The 25,463-nt window shown below is 39.7% G+C and overlaps 1 protein-coding gene across 3 annotated transcripts; it reads left to right on the top strand.

Annotated features, from left to right (window-relative positions):
* The first annotated feature begins 428 nt into the window (after positions 1–428).
* LOC137134344 (centrosome and spindle pole-associated protein 1-like) lies at positions 429–22,612 on the top strand. 3 transcript variants are annotated; one of them, XM_067519068.1, is made up of 29 exons: positions 429–544; positions 1,208–1,392; positions 1,521–1,625; positions 1,725–1,797; positions 1,955–2,058; positions 2,295–2,360; positions 2,906–3,192; positions 3,318–3,418; positions 3,523–3,619; positions 4,072–4,129; positions 4,244–4,521; positions 4,670–4,788; positions 4,926–5,067; positions 5,376–5,487; positions 15,187–15,334; positions 15,428–15,556; positions 16,003–16,115; positions 16,397–16,546; positions 16,703–16,846; positions 17,051–17,164; positions 17,379–17,445; positions 17,743–17,869; positions 19,425–19,561; positions 19,652–19,777; positions 19,933–19,973; positions 20,103–20,163; positions 21,494–21,603; positions 21,719–21,875; positions 22,265–22,611. In XM_067519068.1, the coding sequence occupies exons 3-29, from the start codon at positions 1,521–1,523 to the stop codon at positions 22,435–22,437; spliced, it is 3,339 nt and encodes a 1,112-aa protein (XP_067375169.1). In that variant the 5' UTR covers positions 429–544; positions 1,208–1,392; the 3' UTR covers positions 22,438–22,611. The 3 variants fall into 3 exon arrangements, with proteins under 3 accessions (XP_067375169.1, XP_067375170.1, XP_067375168.1); XM_067519069.1 differs by lacking the exon at positions 1,208–1,392 and having other exon boundaries at positions 2,909–3,192; positions 22,265–22,612; XM_067519067.1 differs by lacking the exon at positions 1,208–1,392.
* The last annotated feature ends 2,851 nt before the right edge of the window (positions 22,613–25,463 follow it).

The following is a 25,463-nucleotide window of genomic DNA, read 5'->3' on the forward strand; positions in this document are numbered from 1 at the left end:
ACCTGTGCTGCAGGTCTCAGTGTCAGACAAACAGTTATGCAGGCGGACGTACTGGGGTCGGTCCATCAGGGAGTCAAAATCCGAGTAAACTTGAAATTCCTGTTGCAGATATTAGGAAAGCTATAAGTAATGCTGGATCACACACCTCTAAAGAGTTTACATCACCAAACAGTATCACAAATTATTACCATTATGAATATGGCAAAAACTCATTATAGGAGAGTGACTCAAACTGATGAATCGCAATTAATCACATAGGGTATTTGGAACATTATGGAAAACCATTTATGTTTTCCAATTCATCTAAAAAATCTGACCATTTTCATAAGTCTGGGTCTATTAACTCTCACAGCTTAAACTGATTTCAGCTTTAAAGTATTCTACAAAGATCACACGGCTTTTATTTTGATCCTTCAAACCGGAAACAGTACAAAAAAAGGTAGGACTTTACTGTGATGTTTGGCTCTTCGGAGACACCGCCAACATTTGCAAGCTTGCAAACATTGCCATACCCGGTAACATCTAACTCAAACCGCACTAAGTGGTAGGTTTTGTTTGTCTCTGTTGATATTACCGACAATAAAGCTCATATTTAGATATTAGAGATTCAGATAGGGCAGCTGGGCGGGGAGCTAGTCATTAGCTCACGTTAGCTTTGTTTCGTTATTGTCTTTTTTTTTTTAGGCTTCTTTTGCTTTAACGTTAACTTCGTAAGAGCTAACAAAATAGCTACTTGGCGTTCAAGCATATTTCATAATAAGAAAACGAGTATGTCCCATACTGGTTGTTAAAAGTATTAACGTTAAGTTGTTAATCTGACCACAAGCGTGGCATTGCTATAATAATGGTTAACATAAGCTAATGCATTTAGGATGCATTAGATGCTAACTACCTGTGTTGTTGGTGGTTGCCTAACAACGGAAAATTAAAGTGGCAGTAGCATTAAAACAGTAGCATTAACCTAGCTAACAACGTATCATTAACCGCTAAGAGCAATAGGCAAATGATATGCGTAATATTAGCATTGTGGTCATAATAGATCCTCTGGCTCATGTGAACACTACTTTTTGAGTGACGGCAACAAGCACGTTTGAGAACCGAGTTTACGATGCTGTTGCCCACTTTTTTGAAAAATCAACTGTATCGTTGTCCAAGACAGTGAATTAAATCTATAAAACAGACTCTTCTTGAAGTATCAAATCCACAGATAATCGACTCTTCAACATTGGAGTAGATGGATCCTTTATTCATCCCAAAAGGAAATTAATAATGTCTCTTATGTGAGTTTGTGTTTTGCTCTAAGCTCATGAGAGACTAGAGACGAAGAACTGATTACCAAAGTAAAACCCCTAATCTATACCTTGGGCCCTCAATCGAACACAGTTTGAAAAGGTCAATAAAGCCCTTTATTAATCTTACTTTTTGTGTTCATATTCTCTGGAATAATTTATTATTTACACAATTTAAAATTGTATAATCTTTGCAATGAGTATCTGATCATTGCATTTTTGTGTTGCCAGATGGAGCTGGATGATGAGCTGGCGAACTTCATCAGGGAGCAGAAAGCAAGATTAGCTAAGGATAAAGCCAGTTTGGAACAAGATCCTCCTTACATGGAGATTAAGGTGTCTTTGAATGATGATTGCTGAGTCATTCATTCTGAACTGGCTAACATCTTACATAGACATTCATTTTTAATTTATTTTCTATATTTTTTACAACAGCTAAAACCACACAAAACCTATGGGTCTACTGCTAAAGAGAACATTCCTCCCAGGACTGATACGCAGTCAAAAGGTGCAATACATGGTCATACTTCCTACTTTTAATTCTGTTTTAAAATAAGATTATTTTCATGAAAAATGTACAAATGCCTTTCTTAAATCTTTACTAGTTACTCATGAAGTGTTTTGTTTTGTGTTTGCCCTAAATATCAATGGGTTTGTTTTGTCAGAGGAGAGTTACAATGTGGGTCTACCTCTCGGTGTGGAGTATGAGAGGAAGAAACAGAGGCTAAGGCACGAGCTCCGTATGGACTACAGGCGCTACATGGCCCAGGTGCTGTCAAAGACTTACCTATGCTATAAACTTTTGTTCACCAAGCATTTGCTTTCAAGTCGTTGTTAATCATGAAGTCTTATTTAAAGAAATGCGGTATTTAAATATAATTACTGTGGACTTGTGTTCAAGTAAAATATTGCAAATTACAATGTAAACTATCAATTTATTCAGCTTTCTATTTGTTTTTGTAGGATGAGTAAAATTCACAATGATGGCAACATTTTGTGTTACAGAAAAAAGAGTTTGACCCTGCAGAGTATGGACCTTTAGTCCACCTCTATAACAAGAAGTCTCTGAAGGTAAATATCTGTTTATATTGACTAAAGATTTAATCTCATTAAATTTGAAAATTCTGAATTTGATAAGACAGTAAAAAGTTTTCACAAAAATCTTTCTCAATTAAATGGTAACCGGTCTTGTTACATAGTGCTGTTATCAAAAACACTTTACAATGTTGCTTCTCATTTACCCATGCACACACATACTCACACACCAATGGCAGCAACTGCCATGCAAGGTGTTCATCTTTGCCACTAGGAGCAACTTGGTGTACAGTGTGTTGCCCTATGATAGGACTTTGCATTGATATTTTCTCCTTGACTTAGTTTTGTTTGCCTTGTACCTCACTTGTAAGTCGCTTTGGATAAAAGTGTCTGCTAAATGTAAAAATGACAACAAATACATTTGGCTTGTTCATTTATTTATTGCAGCAACCACTTCAACTAAATGTTAAGTGTAACTTTTCATCAGCCCTAGCAACTTGGAAGCCGAATTGTGAATGATACGTGATGATAGCTTCACATGCTCGTTTTTGAACAAAGTGTTTTTATCATCTTTCTTTTAGCAGTACCTGTTTGAAGAGAAAGCAGATGTTCTTCCCAAACACAAACCCCCATCCTTGAGAGATGCAGGCACTCTGACAGAGGACAACATTGGTTTACACAGGGCTCTGGGCCCTGAAGTATATGAAGAGCAGTCATCACTGGCTCCTAGACAGCATGGCAGGCTGGTGAGACCAGGCAACCAGGAATCAGAGGACGAGGACCTGGAGCTGATGGAAGGAAGAAGGAGTAGACGTACGGGGGTTGAGGCCACTAATGACATGAGACTGTCCAATAAGGCTGATGGCAGGTAACTGGCAGGTGTTCCTTATTGTTTTTTGATTATATGTCTACTTTAAAAGGATGTTGGGCGGGAAAAAACAGATCTATTTGTTCTAATTTATCCCTTTTTTTCCTGTTGTTAAACTTTTCTAGAGAGCGGAGAGAAAATCCATTAGATGTCCCTAGAGAAAGCAGGAGATTAAGAGCACAAACCAAAAATGAGGATGCTGAGTTCACCACTGGCCTTATCATAGGTTAAAGAACCTATCTGCAATTTGTAACTGAACAGTTTATTTTAAAACTCAAAGGTCTTTTTTTTTTTTTTTCTTTTCTTGATTGTTTTGTTTGTTTTCCCCAGGAGCTGCTGATACAGACGAAGCCTTACAAAGGAAGAAGGAGCGCTACAGACAGGAGCTGCAGGAGCAAATAGCCGAACAGCACAGGAACAAGAAGAGGTACATTATTGCTAAGCTCTTTTTTTTTTCTTTTTTCTGTATATTTTAAAAGCTAAATAATATTAACACCTTAGGCAAGCAGATGTTATTTGGAGAGAGAAGTAGAGTTGCTGCAACAGTAGATAAAATAAAAGTTTCTAGTACTACAGTTATCTTGTTTCTATAATAAGATATGACAACAACAAAAGCACTGTTTCCAGTGTCATAAACTTTTGTGGAACTTGCTCTACATGTTTCCACCGGGGGAAAGTAGCGTCTAAATTTAGTTCTGGCCTGTAGCTCTACCTCCTAAATAGTCCCTAGTCTGGGGAGTGGCACTTTCTAAAGGTTCAGGAACTTTTAGGGTGGGGTCTGTATGGCTGAACCACCACTAGCTTGCTTCTGGATTGTCCCTGTGAATATGAGTCAATAAATATTTAGTGTGTCTAACTCTGTATGTTTCCTTCTTGCAGGGAAAAGGATTTAGAGCTGAATGTTGCTGCAACTGGGGCAAATGATCCTGAGAAACAGGTCAGTAAGATAATGACATTTGCTCTCATTTAGCTGGAAGTAAAATTATGATGTTTATTTATTAATTATGATGTTTAAGGTCACACTTCATATTCACCTTTCAAATTTTGTCAGCCCAACCGAATCAGACATTTTGGACTGAGCTGTAAAAAGGATCATCAGGTTTTGGAGCCTTCCACAACCGGAGAGAGTAAATCATCATTGCGACGTCTGTCAAATAATGAGAAGACTGGTGTTAGAAATAAAGAAGTGCCTCCTCCTGAGCAGCCCCACAAGGCCTACCAGTCCCCTCTGTTGGAGTACAGCTCTGCCCTGGGCCTGGGAGGTGGAGGTCTGTCTTCAAACAGTCAGCCTGTTTTGCCATCCATCCCAAGAGCCATGGACTCTCCCCGGTATACATTTAGCTGTTTACCTTTTTTTTTAAAGTTGCTAGAAACTCATTTGACACGTTGGAATTTTTTACTATGAAGTATAAAATTTTTTGGACCTTCACCAGTTTGCACCGCAATTGATATTTGAGGTCCTCCTTTGTGTCTCTAGAATTCCTTTTGTCCCGTCACATCCTCCTCCAACACTCAGTGAAGTCTATAGGCCCTCATATGGAGAGCCCCATCACTACTATGGTGCCAGAAACCTCCCTGATCCAAACATGGCCTACTGTAAGCACTGGTGTCCTCTAATAAATACTTTTGCATTTTACATCACCCCTTACAAAAACCTTGTTGATAAGCTAAAAAACCCCACGATACATTCAAAATTATCATCACGTTTTTAACTAATTCCTTTTTATGCTCAGATGGTCACTTGTCTGTTCCTGGTGCTGGCCTTCCTGTGTCCTACTGGAACGTACCAGCAGGAGGAGCTGTGCTCAGCCAATTGGAGAACCCCAGCCCTAACAGCCAGCACAGTAGAAGCAGTTTCCCTGAACCTCAAATTCAGTAAGTGTTTTAACATTTTCACTTTTACCTCTTTAGCTCAATAAAATCAGAAAAAAATATTTGATAACTAATATAAAAGTACAAATTTATTCATTATTTATTGCCTTTTTTGTAACCCAAAGGAAAATACATTGCATCTGCAAGTGTTATGAAGTGGAAATAGGCTTTTAATGTCCTAAATTGGAGAAGTCAGTAGTGGTTATAACAAAGCCATGTGATAAAGTAACATTTTATTTAAACTCTAAAGTAAAGATGATCTGTCAGTTAAGAACAATTTTATTCAGTTTTATTCTGTACTCTCCTTGCAGACCCACAAGTGAAGCTGTTACTGTGGACTCGCAATTTAGGGTTTTCCCTTCAGAGAGAGCCGGGTCAACTAGGGAGAGGATTCTGAGCTACAGAGACTCTCTCAAACAGCAGGTTGGTTAACATTTTTTATTACTAGGTTGGGTTAATCCCACAATTTCCTGTAGGTGTGAATGATTGACGATGTGCTCCAGCACACCTGCAACCCCATGGGTTAATCCCCCCGCAACTATTAGCAACGTAGAAGGTTGTGTAGTGACACTTTTGCTGCATCCAATACTGTGATATGTTGGCAACGTAAGACTAAGCACCTTAACCGCCGAAACCCGTGAAAGGTCCTATCCGGGTACCGACAACACGTGAGCTTTCCAATGAGGGAAAATAACACGTTAGGTCAGATCTATTGCAACTTGAAGGGCGCCTACAAGGCTGTGCCCAGGCCACACCTCAGACTGTCAGGTTACATTTCCGTGTTCCTCTACCCAGCATACAGACGACTCCTCAAGCGAGCTCCCCCAGTGAGTGATACTGTTGAGTACGTGTGCAGTGAAGTTACCGAATCAGTCCTTGAAGACTACTTTAATTGCACAAACTGGGGATGTGTTTAAAACTTTTACTATGCAAGATAACTGGCTACATCAGCACATGTGGACACAATCATCCCCACAAAACTTTATAAAAGATAACCGAATGAAAAACCCTGGTTAAACAGCGAGGTATGGGCCATGCTACATGGACGCACGTCTGCTTTTGTTTCAGGCACTGCTGAGGTCTAAAAAACAATATGACCTGCGTAGATCTATTAGGGATGCTAAGAGACAGTAAGGGCAGAAGCTGGAGGGATTTTACCATTCACCATCATACCTATTATTGGAAAAACATTGTGACCTGTCTCAATGACTACCAACCTGTGGTGCTCACACTGATGAAGTGCTTTGAAAGGATGCTGTTGACCCATTACAGATTGCATACTATCAGAACCATTCACACAGCCCTCACACATCTAGAGGACAAAGACACATACATCGGAATGCTGTTTGTTTTCTACAGCTCAGCAGTTAATGTGGTCATCTCCTAAAAATTAACAGAGAAGCTCTTACCTTTGGAATGACACCAACCCTGTGTGACTGGGTACTGAACTTTCTAACTGACAGGCCCCAGTCAGTCAGACTGAGCAGGCATCAGAAAGGGCCTCAGTAAAAAGTCACAACAGTGGCTGCACTTCCTAAGGAGACTGAGAAAAGTTGGGATGCCATGCAGGATTATCAGTAACTTCTACAGGAGCGAAGTTGAGCTTGTGCTCACCAGCTTCATAGTCTGGTATGGGACCTGCTCTGCACAGGACAGGAAGGCTCTCCAGTGTGTGATTAAAACTGCACCACACATCTCAGGAGCAGCCTTCCAGTCGCTGGGGGGACATCTACCATATCAGGACCATCAGGAGAATACACAATCAGAGATCATCAGCTATTCCATGCAACCACAGCACAGCTTCTTCACACTTCTGCCCTCAGGCAGGAGATACATAAGTGTGAAATCCAGAACAACTAGACTGACCAACAGCTTTTAACCACAGGCCATCAGGCTTGTGAATAGCTCTCAGCACAGCTTTTGTCCTTCACGGTGCTTTGCAATTGTATGGATCGCATCATTAAAACATGCCTGTTATTATCACACCACACAGGTGTCTTGGCAATTTTTTAAATTTTGTTTAAATCATTCTTCTCCCTAATAATCTGTAAACATCAGCGCTCCACATTTAGTTGACTTGAGCATTTGGCTTGAAATTGACCTCGAGGGTTGTTTTCCATTTCACCATTGAGTTCTCAGTGAAGGCTCTTGGACCCTGGAATCCTGCTTGGAACTGTACAAGTTCAGCAGGACTCTATGTGTGAGGCATTGAGTCATAGGCTTTCTTGTAGTTTATGTAGTCAGTGCACAGGTTGCTATGTCTGGTTTTGCAATCGCAAGTGACTGCTCTTATTTACCAGTAGCTGGTGCTTTGCTACTCTGTTGTTACTCTACTAATGCATTGATCCATGTGCCTTCTCTTCTGCCTCTGCACAACAAGCTTTCATGTGGTGCAGAGGCAGGTTAATGGGTGGCAGTTGAATGGGACTGCTCCATTCTGGGGGTCCTTCAGGATCAGGACTGTGTGCCATCCACTAGTAGCTTGTCATTTGTGCCTTCAGGCGTTCATGGAGTGAGGTTAGCTTCTTTAACCAGTAGGCATGGATCATGTCAATGTCTGGTGCTGTCCAGTTCTTCATACTTAATAGCCTCTATTGAATGTCTGTTATTGTGATGGTTACTGGATCTTGTTCAGGAAGGTTCCTGTGGTCTGCTCTTAAGTCCACCAGTGGGTATTGTCATTATGGGATGCCTCCTTCTCTCACATGCTTTTCCAGTGTTTTTCAGTCCCCAGCCTTGGTGGGTCTGATCTCAGGTTATTACCCTGCTACTGGGAGTAGCGTTCTAATAACTGCGTATTCTCATTTCTTGTCCATGAATGTCTTGTTCTTGTTCTAGTAGCACACTTATCATTAGGTTGCCCTGGTTCCCGAACACACACACACACACACACACACACACACACTTGTTTTCCCTTGTGAATCCCTTTCTTTTTAACCCACTGGAGGGGTCCACCCTTTCCAGTGTTTCTACACCTCTATAAAAGAATCATAATCACAAATATACCTTTTTAAATAACAGAATTTAAAACTTTCCATGCCTGTATCAGGGATTTATATTCTACTTTAGATTCTCTCTATTCCACATCTGTCGTTCTTCAACACCAGGTCTGTCCAGTATTACGGCCCGCGATCCATTTTTAATTTGCTCGCAGCAAAGTCCAAAAATATACCAGAATATGGCCTGCACATGAGTGACCCTCTATGCTTGGAAGACCTGGCGTTTTTAGTTGATCTCACTGAACACCTCAACACACTCAACAAAAACCTACAAGGCAATGATCAACTCGTACCGCAGCTTCACGCACACATGAAAGCATTCTGTGTGAAGCTCCGACTGTTTGAGGCACAGTTGCGCACCTTCAATGTCACGCACTTCCCCACGCTGTCCGAAATCAGATCTGCGGTTCCAAAGGCTGATCTCCCTAATTAAAAAGGGGAAATGTGTGTCTTAATCAGATCTCTCATGACAGAATTTTCTCAGCGCTTTTTCCACCATTGAGAACGATAGTAGGCTGTTTGACTCCCTTCATGATAAATGCAGAAGAAGTGGAAGAGAGTCTGCAATTAGAACTTATAGAAATGCAGTGTAATTATTCTTTGAATAATCAACATCAGTTTCTCACCTTACCTGACTTCTACCCGAGCTTGGAAGAAGCCAAGTTTCCTCTAATGAGACACCTTGCAAAAAGAATGATGAGTCTGTTCGGCCCAACATAGAAACATTTTCTCTAATGACGCTGAATAAAAGCAGATTGAGAACCAAAATGACCAACGACCATCTCTGTGACGTCCTTCACATCTCAACCACAAAACTGACTCTGGCCTGCAGGATTGCTGGCAGGTCCAAAGTGCAACGTCATTGTTCCCACTGAGTGCAACTGTGTTCCCCTGAGTTCAAAATATATTACACGTTCCATGCGTAAGCCCTATTACTTAATAAATGTAATCATATTATGTTGATAGCATTTTTAAAACAAATAGTTGATCTGTTAACGATTCAAACTTATTTGCATAACAAGCTTGAAATATAGTATATAATTTATTTTATATCCCCACCCCTTCACCATCCAGAAGCAGTTAGAGGCAGCTGTTTTAAGAATGAACTGCCAACCTCTTTTTGTCCTATAAAAAAAATCCCATTCATGAAAAGCAGTATAAGCTGATTTAGTTTACTTAAATAAACCACGTGAGGCAATACGTACTTCACCTCGAGTGAGTGGCCGACTGTATTTAGTGCATATGGCCCGTAGTGAAAAAAGTTTGAACAATGCAGTGTTTTTTGTTTTGTTTTTTTTTCAAATCAGGGACTTTCCCTTTCATTTATGTGTTTACTAATGTTTTACAGAAAATAAACTCTTTACAAAAGGATTTGTGCTTAAGGGGCACATATTAATACAGTTGGATGCAAACGTTTGCATAGTGTAGTGTGTGTTTGTGTAGGGTAGTGGGAAGAATTCTGTGATACCCATAACCGAGAGTATAGAACAAAGGACCAGCCTTGTGTTTCTAACCCAGTTCATTTAAGCATATTTCTATTGTACTTTTCTTCTCATGGCAGTAATTCGATTTTTGATTAAGTATTTAACTGCTTTCCAGTCTCTGTTTCCCAGAGCTTGAGGTTGTGCAACGTTCACAGGCCACCTTACCCGGAACTTGGTTCATCACGATATACATATTCTTAAATGGTTTTCTACAGCAGCACATTTTACATTTGCATAAAAAGAACAAGTTATATCTACTTCAAATCTTAACCTGAACTGAAACACAACTGGATTGATCACATATTATCCACAGTACTGAATTGGTTTAAAGGCCATAAGGGACTCTTCCACAGTCAGTCATTCAGTTTTGGGAAAGACTATGTTAAACCCACACTTTATACCTAGAGACCTCCAAATGGGGACATTATAACCCCTACACACAGAAACCATGTATGATGTGATTACTTCCTCTCCATCCCCCAACTCTCCCTTATTGGTATTATTTTTTACTTGGAATATTATGTTTAGGTCAGCAAAGCACATATCCATTCTTAACTCCACAAGTACACTGATTTGCACACCCTTCAAAGTCTTCCATAGTTAATGCAATTGTTACCTAGAGATTTAAAGTTCATACACTTCACTGAGTTTTTGATTGAATTTTCTGATTTTCTATCTGATTTAGTGCTTAGTACAGATAAAGTCATTATAGTGGGTGACTTTAACATTCATGTAGATGCTGACAGTAACTGCCTGAGCACTGCGTTTAATTCATTACTAGATTCAATTGGTTTTTCCCAAAATGTAAATAAACCCACTCACTGTTTTAGTCACACATTAGACCTTGTACTTACATATGGCATTGAAACTGATAATTTAATAGTATTTCCTCATAACTCTCTTTTGTCTGACCATTTTCTAATAACATTTGAATTTACAATAACGGACTATACAGCAGTTAGGAAAAAATTCCACTACAGCAGATGTTTATCTGAAAATGCTGTGAATACATTTAAAGAAATTATTTCTTCATCTTTTTCACCACCATGTGTCAATGCTATGGTGAGTAGCCATCTTACTCCTGTACAAATTGATTACTTAGTTGACGATTCTGCAGCCTCATTGCGTATGATACTAGATACAGTTGCCCCTCTGAAAAAGAAGGCAGTGAATCAGAGGAGGCGACCTCCATGGTACAATTCACAAATGCACAGCTTAAAGCAGGCGTCACGAAAATTAGAGAGGAAGTGGCGTTCCACTAATTTAGAAGAATCCCGGTTAGCCTGGAAAAACAGTTTAAAAGTGTACAAAAAAGCTCTCCGTGATGCCAGAACAGCATATTATTCCGCACTAATAGAGGAAAACAAGAACAACCCCCGGTTTCTGTTCAGCACTGTAGCCAGGCTGACTAAGAGCCATAGTTCTGTTGAGCCTAGTATACCCTTAACTTTGAGCAGCAATGACTTTATGACTTTCTTTACTGATAAAATTGCAGCCATTAGGGAAAAGGTTCACCAGATCCTCCCTACAAATATTACAGATAGATCTTCATGTACAACAGCTCTAGAATCCTCAATAAGGCCCCAATCCATCTTAGACTGTTTTTCACCCATAGATCTCACTGAGCTAAGTTCAACTATCGCCTCCTCAAAACTAACAACATGTCTTTTAGACCCTGTTCCAACCAAATTGCTTAAAGATGTTCTACCTTTAATAGACACATTCATATTAGATTTGATTAACTTATCTTTAGAAACTGGCTATGTACCAAAGGCTTATAAAGTTGCTGTAATCAAACCATTACTTAAAAAACCCTGTCTTGATCCAGGTGATTTAGCCAACTATAGACCAATATCAAATCTCCCGTTTATTTCTAAAATCCTGGAAAAAGTAGTTGCAAAAAAATTATGTGATCACCTTTACAGGAATAATTTGTATGAAGACTTTCAGTCAGGATTTAGAGTTCATCACAGTACAGAAACAGCACTAGTAAAAGTCTCCAATGATCTTCTCCTCGCTTCAGATAATGGACTTGTGTCCGTACTCGTCTTACTAGACCTTAGTGCCGCATTTGACACCATTGACCACAACATTTTATTACAGAGACTAGAACATAGATTTGGGATTAAAGGAACCACATTACATTGGTTTAAATCTTATCTGTCAGACAGATTCCAACTTGTTCATGTTAATGATGACTCTTCTTTATGCACCAAAGTTAGCTATGGAGTTCCACAGGGCTCTGTGTTAGGACCAATACTTTTTAATCTGTACATGTCACCTTTAGGCAAAATTATTAGGAAACATTCCATAAACTTCCACTGCTATGCAGATGATACCCAGCTCTATTTATCTGTGAAACCAGAAGATACTAACCAATTAGTCAAACTTGAAGCATGTCTAAAAGACATAAAGACCTGGATGTCCTACAATTTCCTACTTCTAAATTCAGACAAAACTGAAATCATCCTCTTTGGGCCTAAAAACATGAGAAATATGCTGTCTAACAATATAGTTACTTTAGATGACATAACTTTGGCCTCCAGTACTGCGGTGAGGAACCTTGGAGTTATTTTTGACCAGGATTTGGCATTTACGTCACATATAAGACAAATCTCTAGAACAGCCTTCTTCCACCTACGGAACATTGCTAAAATTAGAAGCATCCTGTCTCAAAGTGATGCCGAAAAATAAATAAAGTTGAATTGAATTGAAATTAGTGCCTGACACCAAATTGTTTACAAACAAGACCAGAATTTACGTCACTGAAGCGGGTGATGCCAATGTGCCCTTTAATCAACCGTTTTTTTGAGCAGAGCAAAGTTTTGTGACGGTAATGTACTTGTCCGTGCACTAATTGGAATGTGCTGGTAAGAAACTTGGATAACGAAAGGGGGTGCTGGTCCGAGAAGGAACCACTGTCCTAAGCTGACGTCTCTTTTTGGCTATTTTCCTCTGTGCCATACTGGTATCTGCGTAGAGAAAAAGATCTTATTGTGACTGCAAGAGACTTACAGAGAGAATAGTTATTATAAATTTACATAAATATAATCTTTTAAGTTCTTTTGCAAACTAAAGGGTTTTTTTTTTTTCACTGTATAATTCCAAGCTACCATTACTGTCCGTGCTTTGTTGATGTGTGTCAGGTTTACTCTGTTCCCTCAACCACAAGCCAGCACTTTACCCAAACAGTAATCCTAAAGCAGTGAACAGCTCCCTATCTTGATATGAGACTTACACAAAGTACAGGTCAACATAAATAGTTTGTGACTAGTATGTGCATCCTGGGATCATATCTGTTTGAATCCTCATAGATAGGATGATCTATATGGGACGTATCGGTCTCGACTGCCATGCAGGAGTCTGCTCCTTTGTCACCTGGTATTCAGACCAAAATCAAAATCAAATCAAGAACTGATAGACAACTTGTGAATCTGTAAATACACAATGACTAAGTTAGCTGGCTGACAGCTATTTCTAAAACAGTTTTCAGCGTGTATCAGCAAGTCTGACTAAAATAGCATAGAAGTGGATGTAATGGATAACATTCAAAATACCATTTAAACACATGCAGCCCATAAAGAGGTGTAGCATTTTAACCAAATAACTTGAGTTTTTTGATACCGACAGCTATTAAGATAATGATGTAAAATAACTAGAAGTTGCTAAACTGAGCTATGCATAGTTTCCTTGACAACTGGACAAAAAACTTAAAAGGCAAACTACAATGGCAATCATCAAAGCTATATGATGCCACGTATGACATCATCAATACACCTAAACGTATACCTTATCCAATTAACCTCACAATACATAACATAACCAAAGAAAGGAGAACACCCGGATTGGCCACAAAGCCAACTCCCCTTTTTAGGATTTTATATAAATTGAGCATAGGTTTGTTCCAACATTGATTTTACTGTGCTCACTACAGGCTAATATTTATGTACGCAGGAATTTAGTGCTTTACACAAGACATTCTGACAATCCTGCAGCCTAATAGTGGTAGGATTCATCTCCAAGGAGAGAACTGCATGCATTTATTTAAGTCCCCTTAAATATATATTACAACTACACTTTGTACACTGCTTGCAACAATGTCAAGTTAAAAACTTTAAAATCATAAACTAAACCTACCAGTTGCTGTCATGAAGAAGTTTTTATACTGGAAAATGGCACAAACATCTCTGTTTTGAGGAAATTGGGTTATATCCCAAATTGGTGATGGTGAAGTAGCCTATCAAATACATTATCTTTAGGCTGTACTCTGATTGTTACACTCTTCTGGAAGTGTGTATCTTTTGCAATACCAAGCCCATAGCACTAGTCGGCAGTACTGAGAAAAGATTTAAATATCGGTCTATTTTATTGTAAATATACTTTTTTATTTTATTTTTTTAAATTTTATTTCTGTCACTGTGAAAGGAGGGATTGCAAATGAGAATCTCATTGTACGATGTGAATCTGTGTTCCATATGAAAATAAATCTCTTGAATCTTAAATCTTGAGCAATCTTCTAGGAGCCAGGGATCAGCGAGCATTATAACAAGGTAAAAATAGTTAACACTTTAAAAATTATGTTTAAGTCAAATTAAGCCTGTAGATTCTCAATTTGTATTACTATTAGAAATGTTTGCAAGCCCCCCTCTCCCCATTTAGTTCTTCCTTCATATTCTTCTCCCACCTTAATCCCCTCCCAATTCCTCAAATCTTCCATCTGAAGAAGGTAACAAATTTTCCATATCTTTCTCTTCAGCTTGCGTTTCTGCAACACATACAAGCTTTTTTTTCTCACTGTTGTATTTTCTTTTAAATGATTCAGTCGAGGCTCTCAAATCCAAGCCCTGCAGTTTTTGGTAGTTTCCTGTTCCTTATTAAGTAGTTATGATACCTGTGGTCTTGTTTTTACCATTGTAGTGTACTGTATGTCTAAAAATGGTTAACAATTGACACCTTGTGCAGCTACAATCTACACTTGATGAACGTAACGTATCAAACTCAACTACTTACAATCAAAATAAAATCTTTTTTTTATGCGGTGTGCTTAATTGTTGATGTATGTTTTTTAAAATTTATTATGTCTGCAACAATCCCCATACATATATCAGAACCAATAGACATTGCCTCTACTCATGGGTAATGTCTGTCTGTCTGCAACCTGGATCAGAAAGGGAAAAATAGTCTTTTAAGATTTACCATAGTTCCACCGCAGATCTTGTGCATAGCGTAGTGTGTAGAGTGCTATACAAAGTTATTGCAATTTAGGCAAAACGTGTTAAAAATATCTCATTTATTTACATAACCGGATGCATTTAAGAATAAAGAACCATGTCACCCAGAGGAGTGGTGTGTTTGGCTGATGTGTTTTGATAAGTTTTTGACAACAATGGAGATTTGATGTACAATCAAGTAGGATAATCCAGGTTGCAGAATGACAGACACTGCATTTGAGTACTAGAAACTCATTAATGGTTTTACTATCTGTAAAGAAATAGTTGGCAGTATGAGTTAATATATCAGAGACATCAAGAAATGCAGTTTTTGTTGTAATTCAAAACCGACAGAACTTTTCTAATGAAAAACAAAAATATGGGCTCATTTGAGGATTGTAATGTAACTGTGAAGATATTGTACTATAGATTCAGGAGCAACAGGAAAGCAGGCGACTGGAGAGGGAGGAGGAGGAGCGTTACGAGGCTCAGCTGCAGGTGGACATGAAGAACCACCAGCCTTGGGGCAGAGGAGGAGGAGGAGCCCCTCTAAGAGACAGCACTGGGAATCTCATTGGTAGGTGCCAGTGTAATTCCTCTTTTCTTAATAATGCACCCTGTCTATTTAAAAGGTTTGTATAAACGCTAACATATGGTTTCTGCTGCCTAGCTGACCTCAACCAGATGCACAAGCTGAATAAGGAGGCCTACAGCAACCCGGAGCAATGGCAGAGAAGAGCCACAGCTGCTGTGACAGCCCGCCAGGCAGAGCAGCCTGACCTCAGTGAGAGGGTCTCTGGTACTGTAGCTGAGCACAATATCCACAACACTAAACATGTTTCTTTTTGAGACTTTTTTTTATTACAGCCTACACTAACAAAAGTGTTATGGATGGAGCTCTGTTTACAGTGATTATTAGATAGAAGAATGGGATGAAAACCGAGTGCCAAGACACCAGTGTGGTGTGATAATAACAGGCATGTTTTAATGATGCGATCCACACAATCACAAAGCACTGTGAAGGACAAAGACTGACTCCATGGAAGTCTTTAGTACAGATTTCTATATAATAAATACTACATGTTCTCCACTGAAGCATTTTACACTAACACCACAATGTGGCAGTCAAGCTCTGCCACATCATTAGCTTCTGCTAAATGGCTTTTCTCCTGTTGTTAGAGGAAAATTTATTCAGAAAGCTTCGGTCCAACCAACAGTCGCATTTTTCTTTTCTTTTTGGTGTAGGTTTCACCCATGTCCACACACCGCAGTTTGCCAGAGGCAATGTGTTTGCCAACCAGCCCACCCAACAGCACCTTCAGGAGCAGGACAAGTACAAAGCTTTCCTCAAACAGCAGGTACTGTTTCAAACAGCTCATGCTACTTCTGCTGGCTTTGTTTTCTGGTCTCGACAAGCATCTCCTCTGCTGGCAGCCAACCATCATTTGGAGGTTCTGCTTTGCAGAAATGTTGTTTCCTCTTGTAGAATAGTAACGGAATCAATTATATTTGATTTTACTTGGACTAGACTGGAAAGAGGATTGTGTCCCGCGATGCTATACTTTTACATCAGGCTTCCAGAATGCAAATGAAAGTTGTTATTGAGTTTATGTTTTTTTTGTTAATGTATGTTTTAAAGATTGAGGAGAAAAGGCGTAAAAAGGCAGAGGAGAGCGAACGGCTCAGGCTGGAGGAGGAAAAAGAGGAGAAGAGGCTGGCGGAGCAGAAGGCTCGCATACAGAAGGAGTATGAGGAAGAACAAGAGAGGAAGAGACAAAAGGAAATGGAGGTGAGTCAAGGACAGGTTTTTTCTTTTTTCCTTTTTTTATCTTTGACTATTTGACAATTTAAAATTGACTGTCCAGTTCTTTTACCTTGACCTAAATCCTCGACTCCCATACTTTTCTTATCTATCACTAACTTGCCTTTTTTTCCCTCCCTTTAGCAAAAGGCCAAGAATGAGGAGCTGATTCAGCTGGCCGAACAGAGGAAGAAGGAAGCAGACAGAAGGAGGAAGAAAGATGAAGAAAAGGAGCGTGCAGCCCTGAGGAGACAGTATGAGATGGAGAGACAGGCTCGAGTAGAAGAGGTCTGGTACAACCCCTTCAATTCCAGTAAAACAAAAACCACATCATTCTATAGTTTAATTTCTCTTTTCTGGTAGAAAGAAGATCCTGGGAAAAATGACCTCTTACCTTGACTTCTTAAACCCACAGCAAATTACATAAAAACACAAATAGGAGGTGTCACATCAAGTTGACCATGGTTCTGCATTGTGGCTGTGTATCTTTAGTTCCACAGGGAGCCCTCGCCTCCAATTCCCACCCTGCAGAAGAAACATGGGCTACACCAACGCACCCCTAGACCTCTTACTGTTGAGAGCCAGCATTCTGCTGCCCCCCTGTCTGTGAGTCACACACACATTAACAGAGTAGTCAAACTGTATAAAAACTATTTCCCTATGTAGCACTGAACACCTGTAATGTGTTTAAAACACATTCTCTGGTCCAGTTGCATTTTTTTGCTTAGTTGAAAAAAAATCCTGACCCCTATTCCTGAAAAAGTGAATGTGTTCTCTCTTGGTCTTGTCTGTTTTCATATCTCTTTCCTCGATCTGTCAGGAACGTTCGTTGTCTGGTCTCCAATCCCCTCCTGTCCCTGCTCGTAGGAACCAGCTTCGTGCTGCAGGTACTATATAAATATGCTTACATACAAATCTTCTTTGCGTGGAGTAATATGGGCAGTTAAAATTATTTTTCAGCAAACAAGCTCAAATCAGAATTGTCTGATTTGAGCTTGGTTTAGCCCATCTCATAACCAGCAGTTACATAAAATAGTCCAGCTTGCTTCACTGTGCTTAGACTATTCACTTAATGGTTGACATGTATGATAATACGGTATTTTGTAGTTGAAGTTTAGCATACAGAACTGCTGTCAGTAATGAAAACACTCGGTCAGATGTAGCCTGTATGTCTGCTTTTTCAGGTAACCATCGTGATGTATTCTGTGAGCTGTCAGCACTGCGTCGGCAGCTCCACAGTGAACAAAAACGTCTGGAGAGTCGTCTGCATCGTGGTGACTGGGAGGAGTTAGAATCTCCTCTGAGTGAAAGGTCAGACCCAGGCAGACACATCACTCTTACATATATAAGTATATGTCCATCAAATGTTAGGGTTAAAGTCAAAACTACAACATTGTAGCTTATGTATCGTTTCTTATCTTTAGTGTTTGTATCTGTAAGACTTGCGGTACTTCAGCGTGCTTCCACATTTTCATAGTGTTAAATTTAAATTCAAAAATATAATGACGGTTTGAGTAGAAGCTTATATGTAAGCTTATGTGTGTGTCACAAGTGTACAAAAACTAATAAGGCCCTAAGCAGAGAGGTGGAAACTACTAAAATTGATAAATTAACGGCTAAAAATTTGAATTGAATGTAATGAAAAATCTCTTGTATCTAATAATGCATACAGTTGGAAATATAACTGGAAAATAAATAAATTATTAAAATAGCTTAGAGACTAGCTACCAAATTGTCCACCAGGCCAAATTCAGGTATGTTTGACTCTTTGTGACAACCATTGCATCATACCACTCTACCAAATTTAATGAAAATTACTATTGTGTGTGTGGCTTTAATGTAACGTGATTAAATGTAAACCTGTTGATCTTCTGACTCACAGTCTCACAGTTTCGTACAACTGTCCCCAGCTGCTCACATTTACCCTGAATATAACAGCATTCGGGAAATCATAAGTCATTTACTGATGATGCTTAGTTAAAGACATCCCCAGGGGTCTTAAGGAAATAAGTATGAATATAATACCTATTTTATTTAATATATGAGCTAGAATATGGATGCCACTGTTTTAATTTTGACCACTGAGCAGAAATGGGCCAGAAATAACAACTGAAGATGTGAGGAGAGGAATTGTTAAACTGGTGACACCTTTAGATGTTTCCCATACGTACAGTACGATGATGAAAGGTTAGAGAAACAATGCAGTAGCTACGCTGGTGCTGAAGCTTTACTGAATTAACATGGGATGAGTATAACTAGTATCTAGAAAGAGAGCCACATAAGACTGATAGAACATGGTTTTAGAGGCTATTTACATTTACATTTAGTCATCTGGCGGACACTTCAGTTTCGTGAGATGCAAGTGCAAGAAGGAGCCGAAGAGGATTTGGAAGGTCATAGGAAGGTGTGGGAGAGTTCTGTTTATAGCAGTTCTTTGGAATAGTGGAGTGACGTTGCTGAGTGTGTGCAGAGTTTGGTAGCTCATTTCACCATCGTGGACTTAACTGAGCCGAAGAGTTTTTGCACAAATATGGATACAGGTGTGCCTGGAGAGTTTTGTGTGCCTTGAACACAAACTTTAAAAATCACTATCTTAGTGTTATGTGTAATTATTGAAACAAGTAAAATAGAGAGGCTAAAGCAATGGATAGTTGTTAAAATAGTGAAGTTATTAAATAAATATTTAAAATAAATAGTGGTGAAGAGGAACTTCAGAGCACATCAAACATTTGATGTGGAAGTTTGGGGGCCATTGTTTCGGGTGAAATATTTCTGTCCTAATGTTCAATTTCGCCATGATTTAACACTTTCTTCTCAGTCTGTGACATCTTAAAAATGTTTTTCTTTTTTTTTTGGTTTGTTCCAGACACCGAGAGCGCCCACTGGTGGATGTGTTTGATATGGCCAGGCTGCGGCTCCAGGCTCCAGTCCGAAGGCCAAACTCCAGAAACATAGAGGCTAGAAACCTGCAAATCCACGACCCTCTTCAGCTTAAGTACACAGGTAATACACCTGTCTTACAATCATTACATGCTCCCTTTACCAATTACCATCCCTAGCTGTAACTGGTTTGTATGTTTACTTGTGCATCAGATGGAAAGTCCAGGCTGGGGTCCAGTGAGGGTCCTAAGTTGGAGCAAGTAGGTTTGTCCAGGAGGAGATGGGACTACAAGGATCCATATCAGCAGCTGAGCAGCCAGAGATCCACCGTCCAGGATGGTCAGAGCTCAAATCCCAAGTTTATAATGTGGATGATTTTGATTCTGATATAGCCATCTTTATTCCTACTGACCCGCAAACTTAGGCCTTTTAAGGTACAGCTTTTGTAGTAGATCATAGAGTAAAAATAAAATATTGTCCACCTTGTGTTTCAGATTATTTTGACCTGTCCCCACCACAGCAAAATGATGATCAAGTGAGTAAAAAATGTTCCTGAAATGCTACAGTAAGATTCTCGCACCAATTCTCTACCTGCTTTATATATCGGTATCAGCTATAACTATAACTTCAAGAAGTGGAGTCTATAATACATTTTATGTTGCAGAGGAGTGTGACTGGGGGATTTGCAGGAGGTACCTTGCTGGAGTCAGAGAGTGCTTTCATTGGTAAGACAAACATGATTGTCAAGGCAGTTACTGTCATAATGGAAATCTTGGTCTTTCTTTTGCATTGTGAAGGTGCTGACCTTGATACTGACCGACTGGTCACACAGTATCTACGTATTCACACTACACAGCCATTCAGCTTTTGGAGCTACTATGACTCAAATTTCTATATATGTATATATTTTTATTTCTCTGGACCACAAGCATCACTTTGCTGTTGCTGGCCCTGTCATTAAGTTTGACACTCTTTTGAAATCAGAAGCGTAATCCTTGCTTCAAAACCCTAAGTGAATATTCTTTTGACAGCAGCTCTTATGTTAAGAGTTTTGGGACATATTTGTAGTAAATGAATATTTGAAAGCAGTTGCATATTGTGCTTTATAAAAGCATGAATCCACAGTTGTGTGCAAAAGTTTGCATCCCCCTTTTTTGAAATGGCAAAAAATATAAATGTTTTTCAACAACATACAATTTAAAGCACACTCAGCTAGTATAAAAGGTTATTATCATGCCAAACAGTAAAATCCATTAAGAAGGTTCAGTAGGGTCTTCTCATTCAAAAAAGTTGGTGCTGTCTTCCTAGGTTTAGGCGCAAAAACATCATGGATGGGTTTAGGGGGGAAATTGTGTAATACTAAAGTACAAATATCTTCTGTCACTTCAAAGTGGGAAGCGCTTAAAAGTCCTCTGCTTTCATGCCCATCCTGAGGATCTCTTTATGCAGATGTTGTGTTGTTTTACAAATGTGTCACCAACAGTCACCCCTACTTCTGAAATACTGCGCCCATTAGATGTCACATCTCTATCAAAAGTCTGGAAGATGGAAGGATACCTACTGAATCAGAAGCATGTGGGTGCTTGATAATGCTCTGTTGAATGCAGTGACCACAATCTATTGTGGTGCTGAAAGGTGGCCTACTCCTGCCGCTTCCAGACTTCTTCTATTTCAGTCAGTCAGGCCACTATGCACATAAGAACACTTAAAACTTTAAAAATGAGTATTATAACATTGCCCTGATCTGTGTCTCACGGTGGTCTCACCTCAGTTTTATCAAGAGTTCTTGTAGTTCATGCTTGGTTTATGTCCTGACAGGCACTGTGAATTTTGGGACATTTTTATATAAACACGAGTGTCGTTTTCGACACTATGTCTCATAATTTAACCTTGAAGATGGTCGTGTTCTAAGGCTGTTACTAATAAGGAGTAGTACACTCTGTGTACACACAGTAGTGTGTATTTTCTCAAATAGAAGAAAAACAAATGTTGCAGTGTAAACTCTAGTTGAGATGCCTGGGGGTAATTTTATATTTGTGTGTGTTTTGGGGTAAGACCCCTTGGGCGAAGCTTTTCCAGTGTCCCACACCTCAGACCTCGAGGAGACCCCCCAGTTGTCAGCCCGAGAGCGGAGGAGGCTGGCCAAACAAGCAGAGCGCCCCCAGGTACTCAGTGAATCTGTGAGGTGCATGTGTAGTGCTTGAAGCAAACAGAAATGTACAAAGCTGTGTGTGTGTTTGTCTACAATGTTGTGAGACTTGTATCCTCTGATTCGTTCAGGAACGAGCTACTTCCAGCCAGTCTGCTGGATACCATGAAAACCACTTCACCCACACAGGTAATATGCTACAGTTGAAGGCAAAGCCCAGTGCTGTGGGCAGGAGCCAAGACAGGACAGATCATCTGAGGGCTCTCGGTCGTCCTGGAAACACAGCCGGTAAAACATGAGATTCAGTTTTGCTGATCTTCGTGTTTTTGTGTAATTATTCTACTTCTGTTAGCCCATAGCAAAAATCCGCAAAGCAATTTTTCAGGAAAGAAGTAGAGTATTTTTCATAGATGCCACAATTAAAATTCTACATTAGAGCTTTAATGTTTTTCCAAGGCCCAGGGGTCATTAAATGCAGCCAGTATTGAATCAATCATGGAAACTGTTGATTCTAGTTGGATAAAGAAAAACAGGGTCATTTTTCTGCAGCAAATATTTGCACACAGTTTTACTCTCTATGCAGGGTAATGGTGTAATATAAATATTTTTTGACAGTGTTGGTTGCCATTTAACTCTTTCTGTGTTGATCTATCTGGCTTCCGGCTACATTTCCTTAGGACCCCTGGATCTTTCTGATGACGACTCCCCTCCTTCACAGTTTTCTCTTCACAATCGTAACTATCCATCCTCTGCAGAAACCGTTTCCACGGATCCCTGGATGCGTCCAGGAACATCAGAGACACTTACCAGTTTAGAACGTCCATTGAGAAGGGACTGGTTGACAACATAGGACTCTGAGAGGTTCCATCCACTTTTGAAATTTAAAAAAAACAAAACAAAACACATTGTTGGTTTTAACTCATGCCTTTTAGTGACACTAGACCCCAGTGTCTTGCCACATAGTAAGCATTCAAATGTATTTATTTGTGCATAAGTATTTTATTGTTACTAAATTATGAAATAAATTATATTTTATCTATATGAACTATATGAATTTTGATTGTTTGTATCCTTTCATAAGTCATCTATAAGATTAATTTACACATAATTGTGCCTATTTCATTGCTGGACTTGGAGAATTCAGACAAAAGATAATACTAGTTCCCAAAATGCTAAAATGTTCCTTTAAGTTTTGGCTGAAGTAATGTACTGAAAATAGTTTCACATTCTAAGAGTTTATGAAATCAAGACACAATTGCCAGTCTGTATTTTAATCATGTTGGTCTTTCGTTTTTCCTTATATGGTTTGTAACTTAACCCACTGGATTCAAATTGTTTAAATAAACGACTAACAACCCTGAGCCAAACAAACAAACAAAAAAAATACTGGCTATAATAATATGCTCAACAAAATGACACAAGTGCATAATTTAACACATTTGTGTCATTTTGTCGAGCACATCATTATAGCGTCTGGGCTCAACTGACAGCATGGACGCTGAAGGGTGCGTCAAACGAATGACTCTGATTTTAGTTAATTTTAGCACGCTGACATGCTAAAGGTCAACATAACATCACACCAGCTAAAAACAAAAAACCCTGGTATGTCATGAGCTGGTATGTTCTTATGTCGATTAGAAATCTTATCCAGTTAGTCCACATGTGGTTCTTGGGAGCCCACCTTCTTTTCTACCTCATCCACTTCCTGTTACCTGGACAGATGATAAAGGTACTAGGATGAGATCGTCTGTCTGCCAAATTCAACCACATAACCAATAATTATTAATAAACGTATGACTACTACAAGGAGCGTATCTTAGACTTTAGGCGGGACCACCTGTACTCACCAGCCACTCTCGCATAACAAAGTTACTTTCAAAATATATTTATAAAATAACATGAATCTCTTGAAAAGCAATTTAGACCACTGCTTATCTTCCTCACTATTTCATGACTTCAGACAAGTCTGGAATATAAATGCAGCCTAGTTTATATCATCCTGCCACAGATGTGCAACCCATGGTTGCATCATATGAAGAAAAGTGACTTTGTTCAATCAGCTGAAACAAAACAAAGAAAAAACTGGGTGCCTGTGTTGTTGATGTGCTGTTCAGCACCATGGACAGCGCTTAGATTCCCCCCCCCAGGTTTGAAGGCAGTGACAGAGCGTTTAACAGTCCATTCATGATAACAACCAGAGTAGCTCCAACAATTTCCATTAAAGTACTAATTTTCAACATGTAAATAGACTATTCTACTGAAACACTTTAAACCAATTTAGTAACATTTATTTGCTGTAGACAATTTAAGAACTGGTTAACTGATGATCATATCAAACACTTACCAACACTGTTGGATATTTACTTTATTTCCCTTCCCATTCACAGTTTCAAACAACAGCAGGTTTTTGTCATTTTACCCAGTGTGAACACACTTTGTTTGGCAAATCTAAAACTCACCACATCTCTGATAAACACCATGTGTCACACACAATGTGTGCTCCACTGCACAGATTTTCCACCCATGAGTTTGTGCTGGTAACAGTCGAGCAGTTACTGAATTTACATTAAACATAAGTGATGCTGCCATTTAAGCTGACTGTGTTTAACCTGTGGCGTAGACCCATGAGGGGTCAAATGTGCATGGTTCATGGAGGACGCAGAAAAACTTTGGCCCATTCCTAAGCTGCATGCACAGCTGTTGTGTTCACTGTTTCTGGTGGACCTGTAATTACCAACATGCAGGAAGAGCTCAGTGAACATTCAGGAACTTACTGAGACAGTTTGACGCTTTGGGGAGGTGAACTTTTGTTTTTTAAGGCAAAGGATGACTGGTCATAACAAATTTTGGGGTGGGGGTGCATTTTCAGGTTTCCTTTGTTGGGGGAACGCGTAAATATGGTAAATAGTCGCTTATATCCAAAGCGCTTCACACTGTTGATTCCCATTCACCCATTCGCACACCAGTGGCAGTGGCTGCCATGCAAGGTGCTCACCTGACCCGCCAGGAGCAACTTGGGGTTCAGTGTCTTCCCCAAGGACACTTCGACATGTCGCCGGGAGCGGGGATCGAACCACTGACCCTGTGGTCCATGGTCCAAACGCGTCCCCCTGTCCCCTGTTAAGATTACATGCTTGTCCTCCTTGTGCTTTAGTGTAACAGCAGAGCTTGGTAGCAGATAAGGATGTGGCTGCCGAGAGTCCTCACATATAAAACACGTTTCATGGTGCTGTGAAGTCAGCATATTAAAACTGCATTGTAAATGTAAAATACATGGCTGACAGGAGGTTGGAGGCCCTGGGTGTACTGTACTATGCCAAAAGAGTTTTCTTTCATGCTTGAATACACATACTGTACACGTCCACCTCTTTTTTTCTCATTTCTCCTTCCATCGTCTTTGTCCCTTTCAGCACCATCTCTCAGTTCTCTGAGTCTCGTTCATACTGTCTTGCTCTCTCTCTCTTTTTTTTCACACACGCACACACACACACACACTCTGACTTATTCACACTCTCTCTTTCCTGCCTGGACGAGCACCATAACTCGCTGCCTCTCCTCTCTCTCTCTCTCTCTCTCTGTCTCTATGAGTGATGACCTTCTCCAGCATTGGATAGGAAGGAGGATAGAAGCCATCTAAACTCTTCTATGCCCCCATTACTCAACCAGACACCCCAGTGTCAATATATGCTCGCACACTGCATCCCACTCAGCATTGCACTGACTCAGGAAGGCCACAGCAGCATACGTGGCTAGCAACTTCATCCAAAAACTGATTGTCCAGGCAAAAACCGCTCAGCTGGTTGAAACAATTTATTGCTCCAAACCAATTTTATGGTCTTTAACTTTCCTGCAGCCCAACCCAAACCACGAGAGGAC

This window comes from Channa argus, chromosome 10 (assembly GCF_033026475.1).
Source record: "Channa argus isolate prfri chromosome 10, Channa argus male v1.0, whole genome shotgun sequence".
NCBI classification, from domain to species: Eukaryota; Metazoa; Chordata; class Actinopteri; order Anabantiformes; family Channidae; genus Channa; species Channa argus.

What these genes read in the sequence shown, in the direction of transcription:
- LOC137134344 (XM_067519068.1), top strand. Translation starts at nt 1,521, where the DNA reads ATGGAGCTGGATGATGAGCTGGCGAACTTCATCAGGGAGCAGAAAGCA. An exon ending in AGAGACAAAAGGAAATGGAG is followed by an intron (nt 16,547 to 16,702) that starts GTGAGTCAAGGA and finishes CCCTCCCTTTAG; the next exon opens with CAAAAGGCCAAGAATGAGGA. An exon ending in TCTTCAGCTTAAGTACACAG is followed by an intron (nt 19,562 to 19,651) that starts GTAATACACCTG and finishes CTTGTGCATCAG; the next exon opens with ATGGAAAGTCCAGGCTGGGG.